This window comes from Impatiens glandulifera, chromosome 2 (genome assembly GCF_907164915.1).
Source record: "Impatiens glandulifera chromosome 2, dImpGla2.1, whole genome shotgun sequence".
In the NCBI taxonomy this organism is placed as follows: domain Eukaryota; kingdom Viridiplantae; phylum Streptophyta; class Magnoliopsida; order Ericales; family Balsaminaceae; genus Impatiens; species Impatiens glandulifera.
Window position 1 is genome coordinate 17853694 of NC_061863.1, and position 23756 is coordinate 17877449.

General features: G+C 31.7%; 3 protein-coding genes and 1 non-coding gene across 4 annotated transcripts; 2 read left to right on the forward strand and 2 right to left on the reverse strand.

The window, feature by feature from the left end:
- The first annotated feature begins 218 nt into the window (after positions 1-218).
- On the forward strand, positions 219-2757 carry LOC124927033. Its single transcript, XM_047467372.1, has 5 exons — positions 219-711; positions 812-886; positions 1747-1886; positions 2054-2191; positions 2423-2757. Exons 1-5 carry the CDS (start codon positions 432-434, stop codon positions 2648-2650), a joined length of 861 nt encoding a protein of 286 aa, XP_047323328.1. The 5' UTR covers positions 219-431; the 3' UTR covers positions 2651-2757.
- A 737-nt stretch (positions 2758-3494) lies between these two features.
- LOC124924437 lies at positions 3495-7517 on the reverse strand. The gene is made up of 12 exons (XM_047464478.1): positions 7329-7517; positions 7074-7253; positions 6871-6981; positions 6444-6785; positions 6183-6362; positions 5757-6044; positions 5546-5668; positions 5064-5261; positions 4733-4986; positions 4438-4642; positions 4038-4352; positions 3495-3956 (listed from the first exon to the last, which is right to left on the reverse strand). Exons 1-12 carry the CDS (start codon positions 7515-7517, stop codon positions 3663-3665), a joined length of 2679 nt encoding a protein of 892 aa, XP_047320434.1. The 3' UTR covers positions 3495-3662.
- A 2313-nt stretch (positions 7518-9830) lies between these two features.
- On the reverse strand, positions 9831-9902 carry TRNAW-CCA. The gene has a single exon. It is a non-coding gene; the product is annotated as a tRNA-Trp (tRNA).
- A 9329-nt stretch (positions 9903-19231) lies between these two features.
- Positions 19232-22111, forward strand: LOC124924439. The gene is made up of 5 exons (XM_047464479.1): positions 19232-19307; positions 20799-20896; positions 20971-21259; positions 21462-21617; positions 21695-22111. Exons 1-5 carry the CDS (start codon positions 19232-19234, stop codon positions 21961-21963), a joined length of 888 nt encoding a protein of 295 aa, XP_047320435.1. The 3' UTR covers positions 21964-22111.
- Positions 22112-23756: the final 1645 nt, after the last annotated feature.

Sequence of the window (23756 nt, forward strand, 5' to 3'; positions counted from 1 at the left end):
ATTAATTTAGTTTTAATTATTTTAATTCCATTAGATAATGATTAATTAAGATTATTAAAAATAAAATTATAATAGTTAACTAAATAATCAATTTTTAATAAATTAAATAAGTGAGAAATTAAATTTTTTAAAATAATATACATCTACATAATTAATATGTTAAAATAATTATTTATTTATTTTCCATTTTAACGGTAAAACACATATCCAACGGGAATACGGGACCAACCATCCAAGGAATTGGGAGCCGATCGTCCACAAGTTCCCGCTAACAATTTGAGCCTGAAGAACTCCGATTCACTAGTCGCAGATGACAATTCACAAATCCCACCCATTCTTTCTCTTCTCCATTTGATTCTCTCTTCTATATCCGTCAATTGATCGGTACACCTAAGCTCAGACTCGAAGGAGTGAAGTCAAAATCGGGAAATATGAGCAATCTTCGAACTATCTGCAGACCTCACACCATCTTCTCTTCGATCGCATCTTGTTGCCGGGATCGAGTTCATTCGAGGTCACTATCTCTTGTTAGGGCTTCGAGTCGAAATCCTTATTCAAATCTCCGCCTTTTGTCTCCATCCGTCTTTTCTCCGCGGCTTGATTCACCGGAATTTATCTGGACTGAATCATGGGCAACTAGGTTTAGTCAGAGGAGGACGATGGTTCGGGCATCCAACTGGGCTGATACCAAATCTCCCTACGAAACTCTGGGTATTCATTTTCTTATTCCCCTGTTAAAGAAGATTGCGTCTGTTTTAGAATTGTATAAAATGATTACATGGTTTTCTCACTAATGTTATTTTAAATGCAGAATTGGAAGGAGATGCTGATGAAGAGAAGATAAAGTTGGCTTATAGACGGTTAGCCAAGTTTTATCATCCCGATGGTTTGTTCTTGATCTAATTCCTTGGAAGTTCTAGGTAGTAGGATGGAAAGCATAAATCTCTTACTACTTATGTTATAAAAACAAGATAAGATGCTTATTTTTTTCTATTTGGAGACTGTGGAGTACTTTTTACAACTTATGAGGTCTAAATCTCTTCCCACTAGTTCCCAAGTTAGGAGGAATTTTCCAATAGAAGAATTGAATTTCTGTTGTGAAGTTCTTACAAGTTAAGATAGCTTCTTGTGTATTATCATTTCTCACAATCCTCCTGTGTTTGCTAATGTAGCTAGAAGAGTATAGGAATATTAAAAACTAAAATGGTTTCACCTGGCCGGAGGATCATGCACAAAGCTGTTTTTTCAGTCATTTATTACTCTATATGTCATTTGCATGCAACCGATGGTAGACAACAGCCCATATTTGGATTGAACATGATTCTTCTTCAGTTTTTGGTGAAGCCACTGTGGAGATTATGGCTAATTTTATTGTAATTCTAGTTTTCTTTAAGGGAACTCAAAGCTTTGCAATGCACATGTTTCACAAATGGTTGTCCTTAACTCTAATGTGACTCATCCATTTGTAGTTGAAGTGGTTATAGTCTTGAAATAAGAGAGTAAGGTCTTATGTTCTATTATCACTAAAAGCACCTTAAAGGGAAAAAAAATCAGTCTCAAAAGAAAACTGTAATATATTAGCTGTCAGAAAATGAAGAAGGTAGGAATGTTGAGAGAATGTAGATTTGGTTATGTATTTCCTTTTCAAGATGTTTTTTTTTTCTATTTACTTAACAACCTTCAAAACTTTGCATCTTGTCTATTAGGCTTGTTTGGACTAATTCTTTGAGTCTGTGTTATATATAGTCTATGATGGTAGAGGTACTCTTGAAGAAGGAGAAACTGCTGAAGCTAGATTCATCAAGATCCAAGCCGCTTATGAATTACTTATGGATGTAGAAGAAAGAAAGCAATATGATATTAATAATCGAGTAAACCCAATGAAGGTCTGACATTTTTACATATCCTATTAGCTAGTATCATGAAATTGTTTGCTTGGGAAATTTCTGAAGAGCCCTAATCACTATGTACATTTATTTCTGATAAAATGAAGGACTTCCACTAAAATGGTTTAAAAGAAAGTGAAGCTTTGCCAAATATTTGTCTTGGACAGGCATCTCAAGCATGGATGGAGTGGCTTATGAAGAAAAGGAAGGCGTTTGATCAGCGCGGTGATTTGGCTATTGCAGCATGGGCTGAGCAGCAGCAGCGCGATATGAATCTCCGTGCACGCCGCCTTTCTCGCTCCAAGGTATTATGAATTGTTTCTTATATTTATTTATCATTCGTGAATTCAAAATATACAAGTATTTCCTTCCATTAGGTATGGACTAAAATTAAAAAAACAAAAATGTAACCTACCATTTTTCTCGTCATGGAGTTGAGTTTTGGGCTGAATGTTAAAGTTTATGTTATTAATGTTGTACAACTTGTTACTTTCCTGTTTTTAGAGGTTTTGAAATGGTTGTGAAAACTATTTCAGGTTGATCCAGAGGAAGAGAGGAGAATATTGGCAAAAGAAAAGAAGGCATCTGTGGAGTATTTACACAGTACTCTGAGGAGACACACACTTGTCCTAAAGAAGAGGGACATAATGCGAAAGAAAGCCGAAGGGGATAAGAAAAAAGTTATTAGTCAACTTCTAGCCTTAGAAGGACTTGAATTAGCAACAGATGATGAAGATGACGACGATGAGACAAGACCGAAATAATGTTTGTTACACATAATAGTTACGCAAAAGAAAGAAAAAAGAAAATGGTTGTACATATTATTGTTGGTGTGCCCTGTTTTTATTGTTATTAGCATTCAACTCGCTAAGACTCTCTAATACTAATACTAGCAAAAAAAAAAAAAAGAAGAAGATGCAACACCTTAATTAAAAGCTCTTCTATAAAATCTATTCTATAACCCAACAACTAAGATTTGATGCATACCGTAGTTTAGTCATTAGACAAGTCTCTAAAAAAGTACACAATATGTGAATGAATGGTTATCCTCAGGTAGAGCAACAATTCTATGATTCATTCATTATAATGGATTACTTGCCAATTACAATGTATGATTTTTCGTAAAATAGACCCGTCATATAATCAAAGCTATAAATTTCATCTAAGAGAACCACATCAATCAATGGCAACATAGGATAAAGAGTTTTTCACCGCATCAAAGGTTTCAAAACTAATCCTAATAATATTAGTTTTCAATAAAGAGCTAAATTCTTAATTATTTCAACAAGTTATTGTAAAGATCAATGTTAGTGTTGTCTTAATGACTTCTCCGTTTGATGCGGGTTATTGAAATTCAAAAGAGGTTGCCAACAATTCAAAGCTTATGCCAAAAACTTTTAGTTTCGGCATTTGTTGTTGATAATATCTGAATACGAGGAGAAGCCTATAGTTCGAGGAGGCTCGGTCCCATTCCCATTTGATCTCCCTCCAACATCTTCTATCGAAATTAAAAGAAGTGAATTATTTGGTTTGAAAGAATTAGTATTGGTGGTGGATTATTTGAAATAAGATGAACAATAAAATCCTTCAACACTATCAAATAAAAGAGACGTGAAATTATACCTCAAAATAGTTCTGACCCATTCATAATAATTGCAAGATCTCAAAATATAGTTCATGAGACAGAATATAATAATCCACTTAATAACAAACTAAAATAAGTACAAAATTCCAACAAATTTGCTAAGCTGAAACTTTGTCAAACCGATTGTAGGTTCACTTGGGTGGTTTGCTCCAAGTTTGTTTCTGTTCCTCAAAACTTCCAACAACTGCCGATTGTTGTCTGTCGGCTAGCCGAGCCACAAAATCATCATAGCATGCAACTGAATCCACATTTTCCAAAATTCTAACCATTTTTCCCATATTAGCATCAGTAATAATTGTCTGCCCATCTTCAGATTCTAATCCCATTGCCACTACTACAACAGATTTCTCTATAAATTCTGAATTTAATTGAGACCGGTCGCCAGCCATTACTACTGCACCTAATATTTCACCTAAAAACATGCCCTGTAGAAGAACATAAACAAATGCCAATTATTTATTGTATACAAACTAGTGTAACTAACCAATGAATAGATATCAACTTACCACATGTTGATATCTGTGTTTCTTTTGTTGCAGCTTGTATAGAAGAGACAGTAATCGTTTAGCTAGAAAAGCTTCAGGTGTCTTCTTGTTGATACGAAGCCTTTCTAGAATCACGGGGAATTCACTTAGCTTACGCTGGACACTCAATGGGATAAGTGTGATGTTAAGACCAGATTCGAAAACTGTTTTCGCAGCCATGGGATCAAGAAACATGTTGAATTCTGCAAATTTGTTTGCGGGAATTGTAAAGATATTGCCATTTTCTGTATTTTTATTATCACCACTTCTTATGTGTCCACCATTTATAAAGACCTCCTGCATCACATCCAGAACCGTCATGATTTTTTATATAATTTTTTCAATCAAACTAATAGAAATGAACTTGTATTAATTAGTGTACCTGAATAAGTGTGTTTGCATTTTTGTCATTAATGATTATCTTAGCCAGATTTGTCAATGGACCATTAGTCAGTATGGTAACTTTTGATCCTGAATCAAGATTTTTTGATACAGAATCCCACACTTCCATGGCCAATGGCTGCCTAAGTTCAGGATGATCAGTATCCCGAGGAGCTCCATATTTTACTGAGTTCTCAGAAGTAAACCTGAAACCAAAACCAAAAGAAAAAATGATAATGGTGAAATGTTTTTGTCGTTTTTTTACCCAAACAAAGCAATTTACAAGGACAGTTTACCTTCGTGGGCTTCGTGGTAAATCACGAGCTAATCCATAAAGGGTGTCTGAGTCGAGGAATCCACCATTACCATTAGGGATAGCTTGGGTGTACTTGCAATCACCAACAGCCGAGAAAACAGAGTCAGACTGGTTCATTGGAAGTACATCTCCTAGACCAACAGGAATGTCATCGCGACCCATCATGTGTAGTAAATCATAGATGACATCTATGGTTGCTGCATTTGCCCAGCCAGTAGCAGACACAAGTATAGCCTGGGTACAAAAAAAAATGTATTAAAAAACAAAATAGATATCATCAAAAGATGAAACAGAAATGGAATTCTAATTACCTTAAGGTTGATAACCTCTACAGGTTGTTTAAGGAGATAAAATAGAGCAAGGAAATCTCCAGCACTCATATCCATGTCAAAGACCACATTTTTACCTAGTTTTCTCCCTTTAAAATCAGGCGTATACAGAGTTTCCTTATAGTAAGGAAACTGATTCGTGAAATTGAACCTCCCAGTGTTTTCGGTTTTATTAAGAACCTGGAAACAAATAAACCATCAAGATAAACTAATTATATGCTGAAAAAATAACACTATCATATCATTAAATAAATAATGATAGAAGTTCATTTTGCTTACTTACTTATCTTGTGACTAGTTCAATTTTCTTGTAATTTCTACCTTTATTTCTTGGTTAAGTTAAAAAATCATTTTTACACAATTTTTAAGCTCCTCAATCTTAATACTTAACTAAATTCGTATGAAGAGACAATAATGGAGTTTAGTAATGAAGTTCTTTCCAATTAAAAATAATATAAACTTACGTCCAAGATGACCCAAAAGTATTCTCTGTTTAGGGGGTCAATGGGATCCAAATTTGGTTTTGCTCTTGTAGCAACACGAACAGACACTGACTCAGGTCCACTAATTTCCTTAGTGTAGCCATCCTGAGTAGAACATAAGAATTTTGTCAACATTAAAACTAATGGAATATTGTTAAACTAGCTAGCCAACATTAAAACTAATTAATTTTACCTGACATCTACCTTTCCCATTTTTGACAATGCAAAAAGGGTCACGAAGTCCGGTTTGAACATGACCACTGTGAACTCCATTTTCTGTCAAGTTAAACTTTGGAGACTTGCGGCCATCAAAGAGAGGATTTGAACCATCAGATATTCCATAAGGTTTGTTTGATGTAATTACGGTTATATTCATGAACTCCATTTCAGCAAAGGTATTCACCCCTGTTGGATTATACGAGGTGTTCCTCATGATTTTACTAGCTACACCCGCAGTGAATGAGTCCCACATAAAATAGGTCTGCATGCAAATAAATGCAAAGATGTTTACATGAATCGTTGTTTAACAACAACTATGGAAAACAACACTAAAAAAAACAGACAGCTGCAATGTTTTGTCTCTATAATATATATACATGGTACATACATACATACATACCGTGTTGAATTGGTCATCAATCCAAGTGTCGCGAGTAATTTTCATGGATTTGAAGCAGTATTGTGCCTCGTATGTAAAGTACTGCATCTTCTCAAATCCGTCGAAAAACTCCTTAGTTATAGGAATGGTGTTTGTTGCATCAAGAGGAACCAATGTCACAGGAATTCCTGAATGGATTACCTAAAATAGCAAAACAAAAGTCAGTTGAATGTGTTAAATTAATTATTAGGCATTGTTGAGAATGAGAAATTAATCCAACACCTGGTATGCAGCAAAAGGATCTCCAAATATGTTGAATTCTGCATACGGGTTGCTGGTGTAATCAGTGAACAGATTACCACGATCACCACATTCTTGAGGCTGGAAAGAAGATGCGGTGGTGTTTTCTTTTCGAAAACAATCTGTTGGGTTCTTAGACCTCACACCACCACCCATGACATAAATGTGTTGAATGTTCTTCTTAAGATGAGGATTAGTCATAAGAAAAATGGCTAAATTGGTGTGTGTTCCGATAGTGATAACAGTAATAGGACCGGAAGATATCGTGTCAATCATAACTTGTTGAGAAGTAGGTTGTCTGAGAGGAGAATATCTCCTGCTCCCCTAATAAGCAATAAATCATCAAGAAACTTCAGCTTGGCTTTTTTCATTTGATCATACATAACATATATAATAGATAGATACATACCTGTGGAAGAAAACTTTTCCTCAAACCATAATTTGAATTAACATCTAATCGTCCTCCCCGACCTGCATGAATTGTTTGTCTGTATCTACAATAACCAGCAGTGCCAATCCCCTGTTACAATAATTCAACATTCATAATTAATAATGATATTATTAACTAACTCTGGTTGGTGGTTGTTTGTATACAAAACAAAAAAAGTTAACCTGTTCAATTAATGGAAGATATCCTCCAACATTTGGTTGTATGGTTCCATCTTCGTCTATTCCTCCTTCACCTCCCATTCCAACAACAATGTCATCGCGGTTCATCATGTAAAGGATATCGTAAACTTGATTTACAGCATGACCGGCATCGGTCCATGCATTTGTGTTAATAGTTATAGCCTACAAAACAATCAATCAATGTTACTACTTACTTACTTAACTTACTGTTATTTTATTTATGATTAATTATATAACCTGCAATTCGATCTCCGATCGGTTAAACTTCAATAGGTATATGAGAGCAAACAAATCGTCAGTGTCAACATCCGTATCAAGCAGAATCCGGTGAGGCAAGCCATCGGAAAATATTGAAACAACTCCGAGCAGTGTTACAACAAAGATCAACAACGAGGATCTAAGCGTCCAAATTGTCTCCGCTTCCATCGCACCAATCGAGTTTTCTCCAGCCGCCTTCAATAATATTTACTACTATTATCAATACTTCATTCAGGTAGGCATAATGTCAATACAAAAAGTAAGTGAATCGTAGACTTCTAATGCATAAATAAATAAATAAATATATTCACAACCGCATTAATAATATCACATTCTTTATAATAGTTTAACAAATTCATTTCAATCAAATGCACTAGTGACATAATAAATTTTCATATATATAACTCTACTGCATTAATAATAACTCATAAACTATCAACCGAAAACATATGTAACAGAAAACATATGTAACAATTATCATTTTAAGAATAATAAAAATAGTTCCACCATTGTCATAATTTCAACATCTTTATTGTATCATATTTTTCAAATCATTCTAACAACTCAACTTGTATTATTGATCCAAAATATCATTTTCAAAAATTATAATAAAAATTTCTTACCAATTATACCAATGGATGAGGAAGACTGCTTCTTTAATTATGTATGCTCTTCTTATCCGTTGAGAAAATGAGAGGAAGGCTGCTTCTTTAAATAATACATGATTTAATTAGCATGTTGGACATGTGTTTGAAAATCGAACACATGTACAACATGCATTGCATTATTTGACTTATATTTAACTATCAAAGTAACAGGCATGCGTAAATTAAAAGTGAAATTGGCATGATATATAAATAGAATATAAATACACTTTTGCAGATAAATAGAATATTAATATACTTTTGCAGATAACGAGATGAGATGATTGGGATAACTAATTAGATCACCTATATACCTATCCAGATAGCTAGATTGAATTGATTGCAGGGAATCAATAATCTATTGATTATTTTCAAGTCTCAAAAAATCTATTAATTATTTTCAAGAAAATCTATTGATTATTTTCAAGTCTCAAAAAATCAATTTACATTACATTGGAGTTTTTTTTTTAATATTTGATAAAATGTACGATTATTTACAAAAATGATAGAAAAAAATATTGATAAAAAGTTGACACTAAGATTAGAATGAATTGAAAATTTAATAAATTAGGATTTTAAAAAAAAATAATAATAATAATCTGTGCTCCTAAATTCTCTTTTAATCATTTCATTTTGTCATGTCTTTAATAGCAGGTTGGTTACACTTCAACACGACATAGACAACACAAACACGCTATCATTTCCCTATAAAAAATAATATTTTATTAATTTAATTATTAAAATAATATTTTGTTATTTTAATTAATAAATTAATTTAATTATTAAAATTATAATAATATTATAAATAAGTTATTTTCTAAAACCAAACAAAAGCTAAAACTATAGATTAAAGGAACTCTAAAATACTAATAATATTTCAATTAAATCTTGGCTATAGTAACTAAAACTAAGATCATTATATATTAGTTTCTAAATTTTAAAAAATTGTACTTGAATTATTATTTTATTTTATATTTACTTTTATTAGATATTATAAAATTTCTAAATTATGAAAAGTATTCAAATATATCACTTATATATATATTTTTTGAGTCAAGTTACTCCATAAAAAAAAAGGAAAAAATAAGTTTAGTTTTTGTTACTAATAATTAAAAAGCTCTAACTGAACCAAGGTATTTTAAATAATAAATGAATTATTGCTTATATTTATTTATTTATCATTTGTGAATTTAAAATATACAAGTGTTTCTACCCATTGGGTATGGACTAAAATTGATAAAACAAAAATGTTACCACCATTTTTCTTGTCATGGAGTTGAGTTTTAGGCTGAATGTTAAAGTTTGTGTTAATAAGTTGTACAACATGCCAGGTTCTTGTAGCCAGGTTCTCCATATGCCTTGTTAATTAATATTTTTTTCCTAAATAATTTGGATGTGAAGACTTCAAACATGTGTTGCTAATGTTTTTCGGAAGTATGTAAAATTAAACATAAAAAAGTATTTGTGATTGTTCTAATGGAGGGTAAGATATTAAAATAAAATGCATGATTGTAAATTAGGACTTTTTCTATATCTCTTGCTCAATGACTTGAACAAGAATATCAATTCAATTAAATCGTTACACAAAATGGTTTGAGTCACAATCTTTTCTATATCTTTACCAAGAATTGGGTTCCTAATGAATCAAGGTCTTTCAACTAGCTTAATAGTTAAGTGAAGATAAATCTTCCTCTATAATATTTTATAAGTTTGTAATATTGGAGATGTAAGTGGATAACAACTATTTTAACATCATTATTTTTTTTATAGCTGCAACCATTGATGTAGTTCCATAATTTTAAGAAAAAAATGTCAAATTGTGGAGGAAAAAATAATTTGAACCTGACGTGAATCGAACACGCAACCTTCTGATCTGGAGTCAGACGCGCTACCATTGCGCCACAGATCCACATGCTTCATATATGATAGATTTATTTAATAATACATAACAGTATTTGTAATTATTTTATTAATTCAAAATAAATATTCAAACAAAATATTATGTTTAGTCTTTGTCAGTTTTTATTCAGACTTGTAATTAATCTTTTGTTGCACAATAAACAAAATTATAACTTTTATTTATTATTTTCTCTATCTCAAAATAAAATTATTTTTTTCACAACTTTTCATACATTTGTATAAAATAAAATTCAATCAAAATCACTTTTAATTTAATAAGTTTAAAATTAACTATCATAAAATATCCTAACTATCCGAGCTAACTCTAAAAATAATAATCGGCTCAAAAAATAAATGTCATAATTATATATATTTATATTAAAAATACTTTAAATGAAAATTGTTTCATTACAAATTATGAATTTCTTACTAATTTTTTAAATTAAAAAAAAAATATATTAGTACAAAATTAATATTAAATTTATAATAATATATTTTAGATCCTTAGGTCTTACTAAATTTATAATATTGATTAAATTTAGTATGACTAATAACCTAAGTCTCAGTTTTGATTGGAGATATAGTAATATAGATATATGATAATGATATCTATAATAAATTTAAATTATGTTTGGTTAAAAGAAGTTTTTTATACAGTGTTGTTAATGTTATAATTTACACATAAAAGGAGGTATAAAATTGTAACAATGATGTATAAAATTTTATACTTTTTTTTTTCTCTCTTTTTAGTCTTATTAATTTTTACTTTTCTCTATCATGTAAGGCTGTAACATTTGAATCCTTCTCTTTATTTTAACCTAAATTATTGTATTTTTCAATCTTACAGATATGGGAGTGCACATCATTACGCTATTAGTGAAGTTTAAAAACTAAACATATTTTTTGAAATTTTCATTCTCAGGTATCTCTTCGGTGTATTTATTTATTTATTTTAAGTGCCTAATAATGCTTTAATTGCAATTTTTTTTATTAGGTTAAATTACAATATAGATTTTAGTCGGCTTTGTTTTAGTTAGTCTTATTTTAAAGTAATAGAACAAATTCTTATTTTCATCTTTGTAGATACCTAAATTCTTATTAAGCCTCCACAATAGAATAATTTATTTCATAAAGAAGTAAACTTTAACAAATTATTCAGGTTTATTATTTGTTTATGATTTTGTTATTATATATTTAATAATATTAATTATTGATAAATATTTATTTAATTATAAGAAATAAAATACATCTATAAAGAAATTATATTATCATCTAGCATTATTATTTATTTTTTAAAATATTTATATAATAATTAAATATTTTTTATTAGTTTAAATATGATTAATAATAAATATTAAAATAATTTATATAAATAAAGGATAAAATAATTTTTATTATTTTTTTATACCACTGACCAAAACAAAATTTTAAAATCTATATAATTTATAATTATTTTATCATACCAAACACTAATACTCTATATAATTTATACATCTTAATATTCCTGTATCTATATAACTAGTAGTACCACAAACCAAACAAATTATCTATAAGCTATTATTATTAATTTAATATCAATTTTGTGTAATGGAAGCTAGAGAAAGAGACTAGCACTAGTGAACTAATATAGTGCGATTTTAATAAATAAAAAAATTGCATATGCTTCCTATTAGGGCTAGTTTAATTGATGTGTTTTATAAAGATTTAATTTTACAAAATAATAATGTCATTATCAACATTTTTTTTATCAAAATATAATCAATTAAACTAGCCCTAATATGAATAATTTAAAAATGGGATTGACTTAAAAAAATAACGAGAAAATTATGGATAAAATGAATTGATAAAAGTAAGTTTTACCATTTTTTTAATAATTATATAAACAAACAGTGAATTATATTAATTTTTTTAAAGAAATTATAGGGTGATATCACATTTATACCGTAAAAAATACTTTTTTAGGGGTGGACGAACCCCTACATAGGGAAAATTTGATGAAATGGCCTGATAAAGGGTCTAAATCCAAAAAAGGACCCCGCCTAATAAACCTTGCAAAATGGTCTTTTCATCCTGCGAAATGTCCGTCTTGCCCCTATGACTGCACTTACTCAAATTACATTTACGCGAATTACACTTACGCGAATTACACTTACGCGAATTACACTTACGCGAATTACACTTACGCGAATTACACTTACACGTATTAAACTTACGTGAATTATACTTACGCGAAATGTCCATCTTGACCAAGGGTTATTTGTGCTTTGTCTTGTGATAATTTTTGGGGAATCAATTAGATTCCCCCTGTCAAAGACTTATTTCCTTGGATGTTGGGAGTTCCAACTTAAAAAATGAAAGGCTAGTACAAAAGTAAGAATCATCTCTAAGATACATTCTCAAATTCTTCTACGAATCCATTGGGTTTTGGTTCAAAAGGCAGATTGTACTCGATTTAGTGTTTGAAGGCAATTAAAAATAGTGTCTTAAAATTGTTTATCTCTTGCAGGTGGATGAGCTTCAGAACACAATTGAGGACGAACAAAAGTGTATGATTGAATATTTAAATCGGATAGGAAATGATGAAATCGATAGTGCGTGTAAGGAAGTTGTAGGTGATTATGAGCATTGGCGGTTGATTAGTTAAATTATGTTTTTTCACTTGTAGGAAAATGTTATTTTACTACAACAATGTTTGCTTAGACCATCTCCAACCTATAAACTCATTCTCAAACCTAAAATGCAGTAAACATCTTATCAAACAGTAATTCATCTCCAACCCAAAAACCCATTTCATACCCAAAAGAATATTCTTAGAATATTTCTTTCTTACACTAATTTTTTAACCTTATTAATATTATCTATATATTTATCAACTTTACATATTTAACCTCAATCTTTTATCTTTCATTTAATAAAATTAAAATAAAATTAATTATATATCAATAATTAATAAACAAAAAATAATTCTAATACATTTAAATAAACAAACATATTATATTAAAACAAACATTGTTAACATATTATAAGATAATTTATAAAATCAAAATTATAAAATATAAGTTAAGAATATAAAGTAAATTATAAAATAAATTAGATTAAATTTCAAATATAATAAATTTAATGATTTAATTATATATTTAGAAAAAAATTTAACTTTTTATCTTAAAAAAAAAAAATATAAGTTGAAGGATTAATTTAAATGTAAAAAAATTAAAAGTTATAAAAAAAAAATATAACTTGAGGGCCATTTTTTTAAAATGGCCAAAATGCAGTCCAAACGCATATACCAAACGCATATATGCGTTTGGTTGGAGGAGAGAGAGTACAAAACTCATTTTGAGTTTTTTTTTTTTTTCAGTTGGGTTGGAGCAATAAAGGGCACCCCAAACGCATTATGGGTGCCCGTTGGAGATGGTCTTAGTCATTTGGATTTCTAATTTGACAATGGTTATAGACTTGTTCATGCAGCTTTCTGTCTCTTAAAAATTATTTGGAAACACCTTATCCAATTTCAAATATGGGTTTGAACAAAAAAAACATCTATAAATTTATTTGAAAACTTTAATATGGTCGCACATCTAATAACATATATATAGAAAATAAAATTGTAATTGGACTGTCATCCTAACTTCCGTAGAAATATATGTATATAATATATTTAAAAATTATTACACAATAATACATATAACATATCCTGGTTTAAAGTGCCAAATCACATATAATAATGTCTGTAGGTAGAACTTCTTTCTATATACACCAAGTGTTATATAACAGGCCTGAACTCGAGATTTACATCATTTGGGTTGAGCGACGTTCCTCCTCTTCTGGTTGCTGTTTCTAGATCCTTTTGTCCAAATCTACTTGCATAAGAAACATTTAACATATATGAATGTAATGAAACCATTATAAGAAGCTTTTGTAGAACATTAACAAATAATAATACATTTTTCTATAAAGCTTTCTACATCCTTTCTTTTTATGAGAACCCCAAATCTCTCCTGAACCTGAGCACCATCAACATAATAATTGTATATGAGCACATGAAAGTTGAAACCACCTAAAATTGATTGAAATGGTTTCTTGTATCCAATAAGATTTTCAAAAGTCAATACCACCACCACCTACCTACCTTCTCAAGGGATGTCCGTTCCACTCACATAGACATGCCCAAAGCTCTTTGATCTACAGAAGAACCAACAAAAATCAATAAGAGTATAGTTCTGAGTAAAATGTAGATGAATTATGATCTACATACGTTTTTTCCATTGATATGTTCTAAATAATTTCTGAATCTTTCACTACACATTCACAGACTAAGCAAAAATATCCTACCTGTAGAGAATGTAATCATGCAAGAACATACAAACAAACATGTGAGAAAATGTAGGGGGAAATGCAGGAAAAAAAGAGTGACAAATTATGAATATCAATAGATACAAGAAGCTGATTATGACCTAAAAACACAACAAATTAGATGACATATATCTATAATTAGATAGCAACCAATATACCTGATGGCTTACGGGTGCTATTGGAGTGATAACCTGACATTATAAAATAAAATAAAAAAGATGAGGATCTAATTCAGAGTAAAGGTTGGTATTGAAATTATAATAGCGCAACATAAACACTAAAGTGGATGTTTTAACAATAGTGAAAACGACTTCAAGTTAGTCATAATCACAATCTCATAGATAGAGCCAGAAAGGAAGTACATGTGATTTGCGTGAGCTAATTCCATACATACTCGTGAGTTCCAAATGTGCATTTACAATGACAACCTCTTAGCTATATTTAATACATATTTTGTAAATTTGAACATAAAGGTCATTGACAAATAAGAAATTGGTTAATGGTAGCTTTCATGTTACCAAAAGTTGGAAAAGAGCAAGAAAGAAAATAAAAAATAGATGCATATGATACATTAATATATACTTCAGTTGCTAACTTTAAATTCAAAATGACGGAACTAGTTATTTCGATTGTGAATGCAGCAGGATGGTGTACAAAATCGTAAGTGTTTACAGATGACTAAAGTAACATGAATTGCACAAAGACTTTATTTGGAATGGACTTGCCTCCATGAATTGCACAATAAAATCAATGAGCTTTTGCTTCCGCGCATGTCCTCACAATGATAGTTTGTTATGAGAAAGATGATATTATAGCCCTAAAACAAGTTCACAAACAATCAATCAGATGTCTGGTATGTCTCAACCGTATCGATAATCCCACTTATCATTGATATTGAGTTACGATCAAGAACACACAAAATGATCAAAACATATACTTGCACTGGCTTTCTCCTCTAGACCTGAAATGATTCTGCCCGCATTGATAGAAATTTATACAAAGTGAATTTATGGAAGTCTCAATTAAGCATTTATGAAATACTTTCTCCTCAGGACGAAATGGATTGCTTATCCCACCTTAAGTCTTATACGTAGTGAATTTATGGAAGTCTAAATTAAGCATTTCTCAACCTCATTTCGACAAATCAGAATTTGAATGCAAAGGTCAAAGAGGCGACAATCACACAGATTAGTATGTATTTGATCATAAAGAAGGGGGAAAACAAAGAACAATGCTTAGTAGGTTCATCACCACGTCTCTACTTGTTTGTGATGCTACTTGTGAAATTCTAACATAGAAGTAGATTTAGTTGTTATCAATTCAATTGAGTTCATGATACAATTTTCCAATTTTCTTCTAACCCTAACAATTTAGAATTCTTTACAACCACTGCAAATCCCTTTCATCTACTTTCTCTATTAATGTGTAGCCTAATGTAGTGAATTAAATAAATTTTTCACAAAACAAATCATGTTGGTGAATCTATTTCTGTAAATTTCACAATCTTGAGCAAAAACTCTTTAATTAAGTAGGGAATACAGGATGATCTAAAATGAACAAAAGAAAGAAAGCTATGTTATGATCCAAATTTTCTAGCTCCATAAACAACAAACAATCCTAACCTCAACCAAATCCACGTGGGTGTTATTAGATTAGTTTCAAAGAGAAAAGCTTTTTGCACTTTTCTCTCGTTTTCAGTGTGAGATTCAAGAATTTCTTTACCGAAGACTTAATCATCAACCAATGAAAGTGAAAAAAAAACAGAAGAACATCAAATTGGTCGTTGATTATATTACGCTTACCATGAAAATAGAGATAACAAAGAAATAGCCTTTTGGCCCACTTCAAGGGGAATCAAAATAGAGAGAGAAACGAAAAAAATGAGGTTTTCTTCAATTTCTTTGAAACTTATAATTGAAAGAAGCTATAGTGGGATTAACATGAACAACATAGGAAATGCTAACGAATCCTCCACCGATTATGAGAGTGTTAAGCTCCGGGATTCTCCTCTTCAATTTCCATATCCGTTGAAACACTTAACTTCTGCTTTCATAAATCAATGAAGTACAAACCTATGTGTTATTGATTATCCATCATCTTTACAGAGATAAACTTGTAAAATTTCTTAAAACTCTAGATCCTGCATCCAACAGAGTATCACTTGGACAATACTCAAAACCCTAGAATACATAAGAGTGCATTGAGATGAGTGTTGGCTTTGACTATTGGATCTTTCTAAGAACAACTATGAAGATATGAAACTCTGGAAAATAGATATTTGCTAAAGAAGAAAAAGTCTTGAAAAAACTTGAGTGTTGTATATTCAACCTTTACAACCAATCCTTATATAGGAGTAATTAGCCTAGAACCTTAAATTACTTATACATATAGGCCCAAGCCCACTAATAATTAAATATACCCTAATGGTATAAAAGACAATATAATAATATAATATATTATATTGTATAATATAATAATATATCAATATAATATATTATTATATTATATACACTAACATCAATAAAGGCCTACAACTTTATATTTTCTCACAATCAATGCTTAAACTCACAATCTCCCCCATAAGCTTGATTTGGTTCGAGATACTTCGCGCCGAGCATCTCTCGCATCTCTGCAAATTTGACTCTTGCTAGTGCCTTAGTGAGAATGTCTGCACGCTGCTCTCTAGTGCCTACAAACTCTACAACGATCTGTTGATTCTTGACGCATTCACGGATGAAGTGGAACCGAATGTCGATGTGTTTTATGCGTCCATGAAACACCGAGTTCTTCATTAATTCTATTGCAGACTTGTTGTCGACATAGAGGGTTACCGACCTCATCTTGCATCCGAGCACCTCGCTCAACAAGTTTCTTAGCCAAAGTCTTTGGCACGACGCTGCAGTAGTTTCCATAAACTCCGCCTCACATGAAGATAAAACAACAGTTCGTTGTTTCTGAGATTGCCACGTGATCAGATTCCCGTTGAGATAAAACACCATCCCTCCAATACTTTTTCTGTCATCTGTGTCACCGGCTAGGTCACTGTCAGTAAAACTAACGAGTTCTTCAACTTCTCGTCCTCTTCTTAACTGAATCCCATAGTTCATCGTTCCCTTCACGTAACGAAGAATGTCTTTTACTACCTGTTGGTGTAGAGTGGCAGGCTTCTCCATGTATCGACTCGCTATGTCAACTACATAAGAGATATCCGGTCGAGTGTGTGTCAAGTACTTAAGACACCCGATGATACGCCAATACTCCTTCGGATCCACTATGCTTCCTTCCACGTCCTTTCCGAGCTGCAACTTTGCTTCCATAGGATACTTGCTCGAGTTATAATCCTCCATTACAAACTGTTTCAACATCTTCTTCGCATAAGCTTCCTGCTTTACCTTAATGCTATATTTCTTCTGGTCCACCTCGATACCAAGAATTAACCTGACTGTGTAATGTTTCGCCACCGGTGCAAAGTTCTCCTCAAAATCATTACTTTGCTTATGCACATAGCCTTTTGCTACCAATCTCTCTTGGTGCTTGAGGATGTTGCATTCGCTGTCTCTTTTAAACTTGAAAAACCACTTTAACTCGATGGTCTTGTGATTGGGTGGTAAGTTAGTGAGCTCCCATGTCTTATTCTTCCTAATAGACTCGAGCTCATTGTTCATGGTTTCATTCCATGACTCTTCGACTACCGCCTCGTGATATGTTGTTGGCTCATCGGTGGTGAGCAACAACAATTCATCAGGATCCATCTCTACTAGTGGTGCCTCCACATAGACATCTCGTAGGATTCCGAACTCCACGGGATTTTGTACGAGCTTGTTATTGTTGTTGCACCACTCCCACTTCTTCTCTTCATCTAATATAGCGTCTCTACTCACATAAATTTCCCCGTAAGATGAATTAGGAAACTTGTGTGCCTTGCTTCCGTCTTCGAACTTCACATTTCCGGTAATTTTCTCGTCGAGCTCATTGAACTTCTCTCGATGGCCCTTCATATGGTTGTTTGCTCCATTGTCAAGGTACTACACATCGGTGTGATTACACTCATCGCCACTTGCGAGGAGTTTCTCCATGACTTTCTCTTCACTGAACAACACCACATCTGGTTCCTCCTTGGACGGTTCTTGCATGAACTCTTCAAGGTTTGTCTTCTCGTCTCCCTCAACAAACATTAATACTGGCTCCTCGTCATAGAAGCTAGCGAGGTTTGCATCATCTTCTTCGGGCAAAGCTTTTGTCACTACCTCAACAAACATTAATGCTGGCTCCTCGTCATAGAAGCTAGTGAGGTTTGCCTCACCGTCAGACCTATTGTTAGGGCACTTAGACGCGTAGTGCCCATACTTTTGACAAGCGTAACACTTCACTATGCTCTTGTCTTTGCGGGGCTTGGTACCTTCTTGTCGAGGTGAGCTTTCTGCACAATCTCGTCCTTGACCTTGACCTTGCCCTTTGCCACGACCTCGGTTATCTCCACCGCTGCCGCTACGACTCGATGATCCAGAAGAAAAATCGGCTTCTCCGTTTTTCTTCATTCGTGACATCCATTCATCATGCGTGAGCAATAGATGCTCCTCCTCTTGGTCTCCGTATCCGCGAAGTCTCTCCTCGTGGACTTTGAGACGGCCGACGATCTCTTCGACGGTCATATTCTTGAGGTCACCAAATTGCTCGATCGTTGTAACGATCTGCATGTATGTTTGTGGTAAGGCTCTAAGAAACTTCTTGACGACGGAGATCTCCTCCACCTTCTCTCCTAACGAGCGAATACCAGTCACAATGGATGTCAATTTCATGGCGAAATCATCCACCGATTCCCCATTTTTCATACGAATCGCCTCAAACTGTGTCTTCAAGGTTTGCACTTTTGCCTCCTTGACTCTCTCCACTCCAACATGCATTGTCTTTAACGTCTCCCACGCTAGCTTAGCGGAATCCTTCTCAGCCACCATGAGAAGAACGTCCTCAGGGAGTGCTTGATAGATGGCGGCGAGAGCCATTCTATCCATCCGTTCGTCGACATCTTCGAGCATCACGGCTTCCCACACTCCTTGTGCTTGTAAGTTTACCCGCATCTTCAATGCCCAAACCGAGTAGTTACTCTTCGTGAGTAACGGATAGGAGAGCGTCACATTCCCTTCTCTTCCAATCTTCATTGCCGCCGCATCTTTGGTTGATCTTGTCGACGACATGTTCTTCAATCTAGCTCTGATACCAAATGTTGGCTTTGACTATTGGATCTTTCTAAGAACAACTATGAAGATATGAAACTCTGGAAAATAGATATTTGCTAAAGAAGAAAAAGTCTTGAAAAAACTTGAGTGTTGTATATTCAACCTTTACAACCAATCCTTATATAGGAGTAATTAGCCTAGAACCTTAAATTACTTATACATATAGGCCCAAGCCCACTAATAATTAAATATACCCTAATGGTATAAAAGACAATATAATAATATAATATATTATATTGTATAATATAATAATATATCAATATAATATATTATTATATTATATACACTAACATCAATAAAGGCAGCTGTTGATTTTGAACAAACGGAGAGTCGTGGAAAAAGAAGGGAGGGATAGGGTTTAGGGTTTAGGGTTTCGTGGGTTAAAGAGTAGAGTCGTGAAAAGAGATTGGAAAATGTTTATATACGATGAAAGACGTATATTATATATATATTACGCGTAAGTTTAATTCGAGTAAGTGTAATTTGAGTAAGTGCAGTCTCAGGGGTAAAACGGACATTTCGCGGGACAAAAAGACCATTTTTACAAAGTTTATCAGGCGTGTGCCTTTTTTGGAATTAAACCCCTTTCAGGGCCATTTCATCAAATTTCTCCTACATAAATCTGTCCCTCATCCTAAATACTAAACTATTTTATTTTAAAATATTAAATATAGTTTAATTTTGTTATCTAGCTCTTTTTCCAAAAACATTTTTTTCCCAAATAATCCTACATATAAAAAGCTCTTAGTAATTAGAACATGTTATATTTATTTATATATTTTCTCTCTCAATCTCAAATTTTGAAGTGTATGACTCATGACTTCACTATGTAGAAAGTTTTTTTTAATTATATTTGTTTATAACGCTAACTTTCATTTCTCTTTCGGAGAGTGTAATTAATTTTCGCGAGTTAAATACATAACTCGTAAACACACTTAACTAATCGAACATAACTCCACGTTTGATAGACTCGAACCTAAAACTTCTAGAAAGACTAAGAATATTCACCTCTTGTAATTACCACTAGGATAAAAAGTTATAAATTTAAATTATTTCTTCTATTATATATTAATTATTTAAAAATATTAAACTTAATCGAGTTATTTCAAATTGTGATAAAATAAATAAAACATGAAGAATTATGTGAAATTGAAACATGCTTAGAAAATGTAAACCTTCAATTTTTAAATTGTTAGTTGAATTTTACTGATTAATTTTGTACCCGGGTCATTTGTTTAAGCTAAAAGAAAACCGGTCCGTATTTGGAAAGCGCGCTCAAAGTATTTAATTTGATTTCGCGCCAAAAAAATGAAAACATTTCGCCGTACAATCTCACAAAGGAGAAAGAGAGAGGAAACTTCTCAAATCAATCATGTTCATCGCCATCCAATGTTGCGAATGCTCAACTATGCAGGTAATGTACCAGAAACTCTTGATCTCTGTGTCTGTAACTGATTTATAATGGTAATCTGGTGATATGAATTTCAGGTGAAGCAGAGAAAGAAGAGCAGTAACAAATGGTGCTGCGTTGTTTGTGGCCAGAAACAGTCATTGACGAAAGTGTTTGCTCAAGGTCTCATGGCGAAGGATGTTCGCCCCTTCGTTCAGAGCTTCAACATGTCTCGCCAATTCTCCGATCAGAATAGCAGGAGCGAAACCCTAGATCCGGTGCTCGATGACAGTTCTATTGATCAGTTTCCAATTAATCATAGGAAAAGAACCGATTGGACTGAGTACATTGATCCGGAAGAGAACTGTCGATCTGAAGAAGAAAAAGGTACCTAATTAGATCCTCTTCCAATTGATGAACATATAATCAATCATATGAATATAAAACTCATGGATTCACGTGGTAGCTTTATCTGAATTCCATTTTTATAGAGGAGAAATGCAGTGGTGTTCTTCGATTGATTGCTTTCTTCAATGATTTTACAATTTCTAGCCATCATGTGAAAGTAGCTGACAACTATAATGTGCAGAAAATAACGAATTTGAACCAAAGATTGTGACTGAATTGCCTGAATCATTATTCAAAAAACCAAAGCTAAGTGTATCTGCTAGAAGATCATATAACAAAACTGATGTCAAGCTTCTGAAACCAGTTTTCTCCAAGAAGAAATCCTCACATTCCCAAGGTAATTCTCAATTACCCTATTCTTTCTTTTACCTGCTACATTTGAACTATGATTATCAATATGGAAACTTAAACCAGCAATGGAAGTGGAAGCAGAGGAGCAGCCAAAGGGCTCTATGCCAATACAAAAGAAAGAGATAAACGAGAAGAACAGTTTCATAGAGTTCTGGGAACAGATACTATCAGAAGACAATAATGATACATGTAAATTCTCTGAAAGAGACAAAGAGGGTTTAAACATGGGAGGGAGATTTGTGGATCTTGATGGTCATTTAGATGAAAGCTTAAAGAATGCAATAGTAAGTGATCAGAGGGTTGAAGATGAAGTCCATCCAGAATTCATGTGAGTTCTTAATTTCTAGGATGTTAATATTTTTGGGAAATTTGAATTGATTGGTGTTAAGTAGTTCAAACTTAACTGATCTTTGTATGATTGTATTCCTATAACTATCATTGTTTGATGGATCGTTTGAATCAAAAGGAATGTTGAAACAATGAAACAAGCAATAAGCTAGAAAGATGTTTGGACTGAGGAATCTTGTTTTCTTCCTTGTTTGCACATACAGAGTTTAACCTCCATGTTATTTTCTGACCAAAATACACTTGATCTTATAACTTAGCTAAAAAATAAAAAGAAATTAAGATTTTCTTCTTTTTGAGATAAAAAATAATCATTTTTATAACACAATTATATGAGTAAAATAAAAAAATAAAAAATAAAAATTTATTTAAACTTAATATATTTTATAACTAACTCACGTAGAAACAAATAAAAGTTAATTTAAACATATATATTATTAAAATTTAGCTAATATAACCCTTGGTTATAACTGTGTTAATTATTATTTTTTTAAAATTTAAAATTTAAATATTTTTTTTTTTTTATCTATTAATTAATGAATTTATCTTCTTTTATATTTTATATTTTATTTTTATTTTTCCTAAAATTTTGCTTTCTTTCTCTACAATCTAAATTATTTTTTAAATATTAAAATGTATAAAATAATTAAATATTTACTTCTATTAAAAATTTTAAATTCTAAAATAAAAGATTAAAGCGAAAAACTATTAATTTTATTTTTATTAATATTAAAAAAATAAAAAAAAATACCCTCCACTTCCACAAAAACATATTAATAGAACAAAATTCATAAACAAATTATAATAAAAATTTTGTTTGTAAATTTTGTTTTACTGTAAATAATGTTTTGTGCAAATTATTTCTTTATTTAATATAAACAAAAATAAAATTAATATTCTTTCTATTTAATATTTGATTTAAAATTTAAAATTTTTAGTATAAATAAATGTTATAGTAAGAGAAACAATTTAAAAATAAAACATAAGAATAGAAAAAGAGGAAATAAATAAAAAGAGATAAATTGATTAATTAATAAAAAAAGGAGAGAAAAAAATAAATATTTAATTAAAAAATATTTAACAATAGTAATAAACAGAGACTAGATGGACTAATTTTTAATAGTAAAAACGTTTAAATGAACTTTTTATTAGTATATACGTCTAACTGAGCTAGTTAGTTGTATAAATATATATATATATATATAAATATATATATATATATAAATATATATATATATATATAAATATATATATATATATAAATATATATATATATATATATATTTATATATATATATATATATATATATATATATATAATAAATATTATTTTTTAGTTTCACTTTTTCTAAAATAGATGATTTTGTTAAGAATTGTGACAAAATGCATCCTTATCAGAGCGGTTAGATGAGCCAACCTATGGTGGGGCGGGCCTACCCACTAAAACTCATCGTTTGACGGGCCGACGGCGAGCCGGCCTCTCGCCCACTATCTTGGTGGGCTAAAAATCTCCAACCCAACCCAAGGTGGGTTGCGGGTTAGGCGGGCCAACCCGCGGGTTGTCTCACTACAAATAAAAATAAATAAAAATCATTAATAGTTCTAGAAAACAAGAGTTCAAGACGCCACAATGTAGAAGTCTAATGTAGAAGTCCCATAATGTTTACCCCACATTTATACAGTTTTTTGCATCCATTAAATTCAACGTTTTCTATATTATCAATACCCTTAATTTTCTTAAAATACATCCAAATATCATATTATTCTCTAGACTTTTTAG

Excerpts from the sequence above, each read along its gene's own strand:
- LOC124927033 (XM_047467372.1), top strand. The coding sequence starts at position 432 with ATGAGCAATCTTCGAACTATCTGCAGACCTCACACCATCTTCTCTTCG. Across the intron at positions 712-811 it reads ATCTCCCTACGAAACTCTGG|AATTGGAAGGAGATGCTGAT; the intron begins GTATTCATTTTC and ends TTTTAAATGCAG. Across the intron at positions 1,887-2,053 it reads ATCGAGTAAACCCAATGAAG|GCATCTCAAGCATGGATGGA; the intron begins GTCTGACATTTT and ends TGTCTTGGACAG.
- LOC124924439 (XM_047464479.1), top strand. The coding sequence starts at position 19,232 with ATGGCGGCGAGAGCCATTCTATCCATCCGTTCGTCGACATCTTCGAGC. Across the intron at positions 19,308-20,798 it reads TTCCCACACTCCTTGTGCTT|ATTTCGCCGTACAATCTCAC; the intron begins GTAAGTTTACCC and ends AAAAATGAAAAC. Across the intron at positions 21,618-21,694 it reads GAAATCCTCACATTCCCAAG|CAATGGAAGTGGAAGCAGAG; the intron begins GTAATTCTCAAT and ends AACTTAAACCAG.
- LOC124924437 (XM_047464478.1), bottom strand. The coding sequence starts at position 7,517 with ATGGAAGCGGAGACAATTTGGACGCTTAGATCCTCGTTGTTGATCTTT. Across the intron at positions 7,254-7,328 it reads GATCGGAGATCGAATTGCAG|GCTATAACTATTAACACAAA; the intron begins GTTATATAATTA and ends ATTGTTTTGTAG. Across the intron at positions 4,987-5,063 it reads TAGAGGTTATCAACCTTAAG|GCTATACTTGTGTCTGCTAC; the intron begins GTAATTAGAATT and ends TTTTGTACCCAG.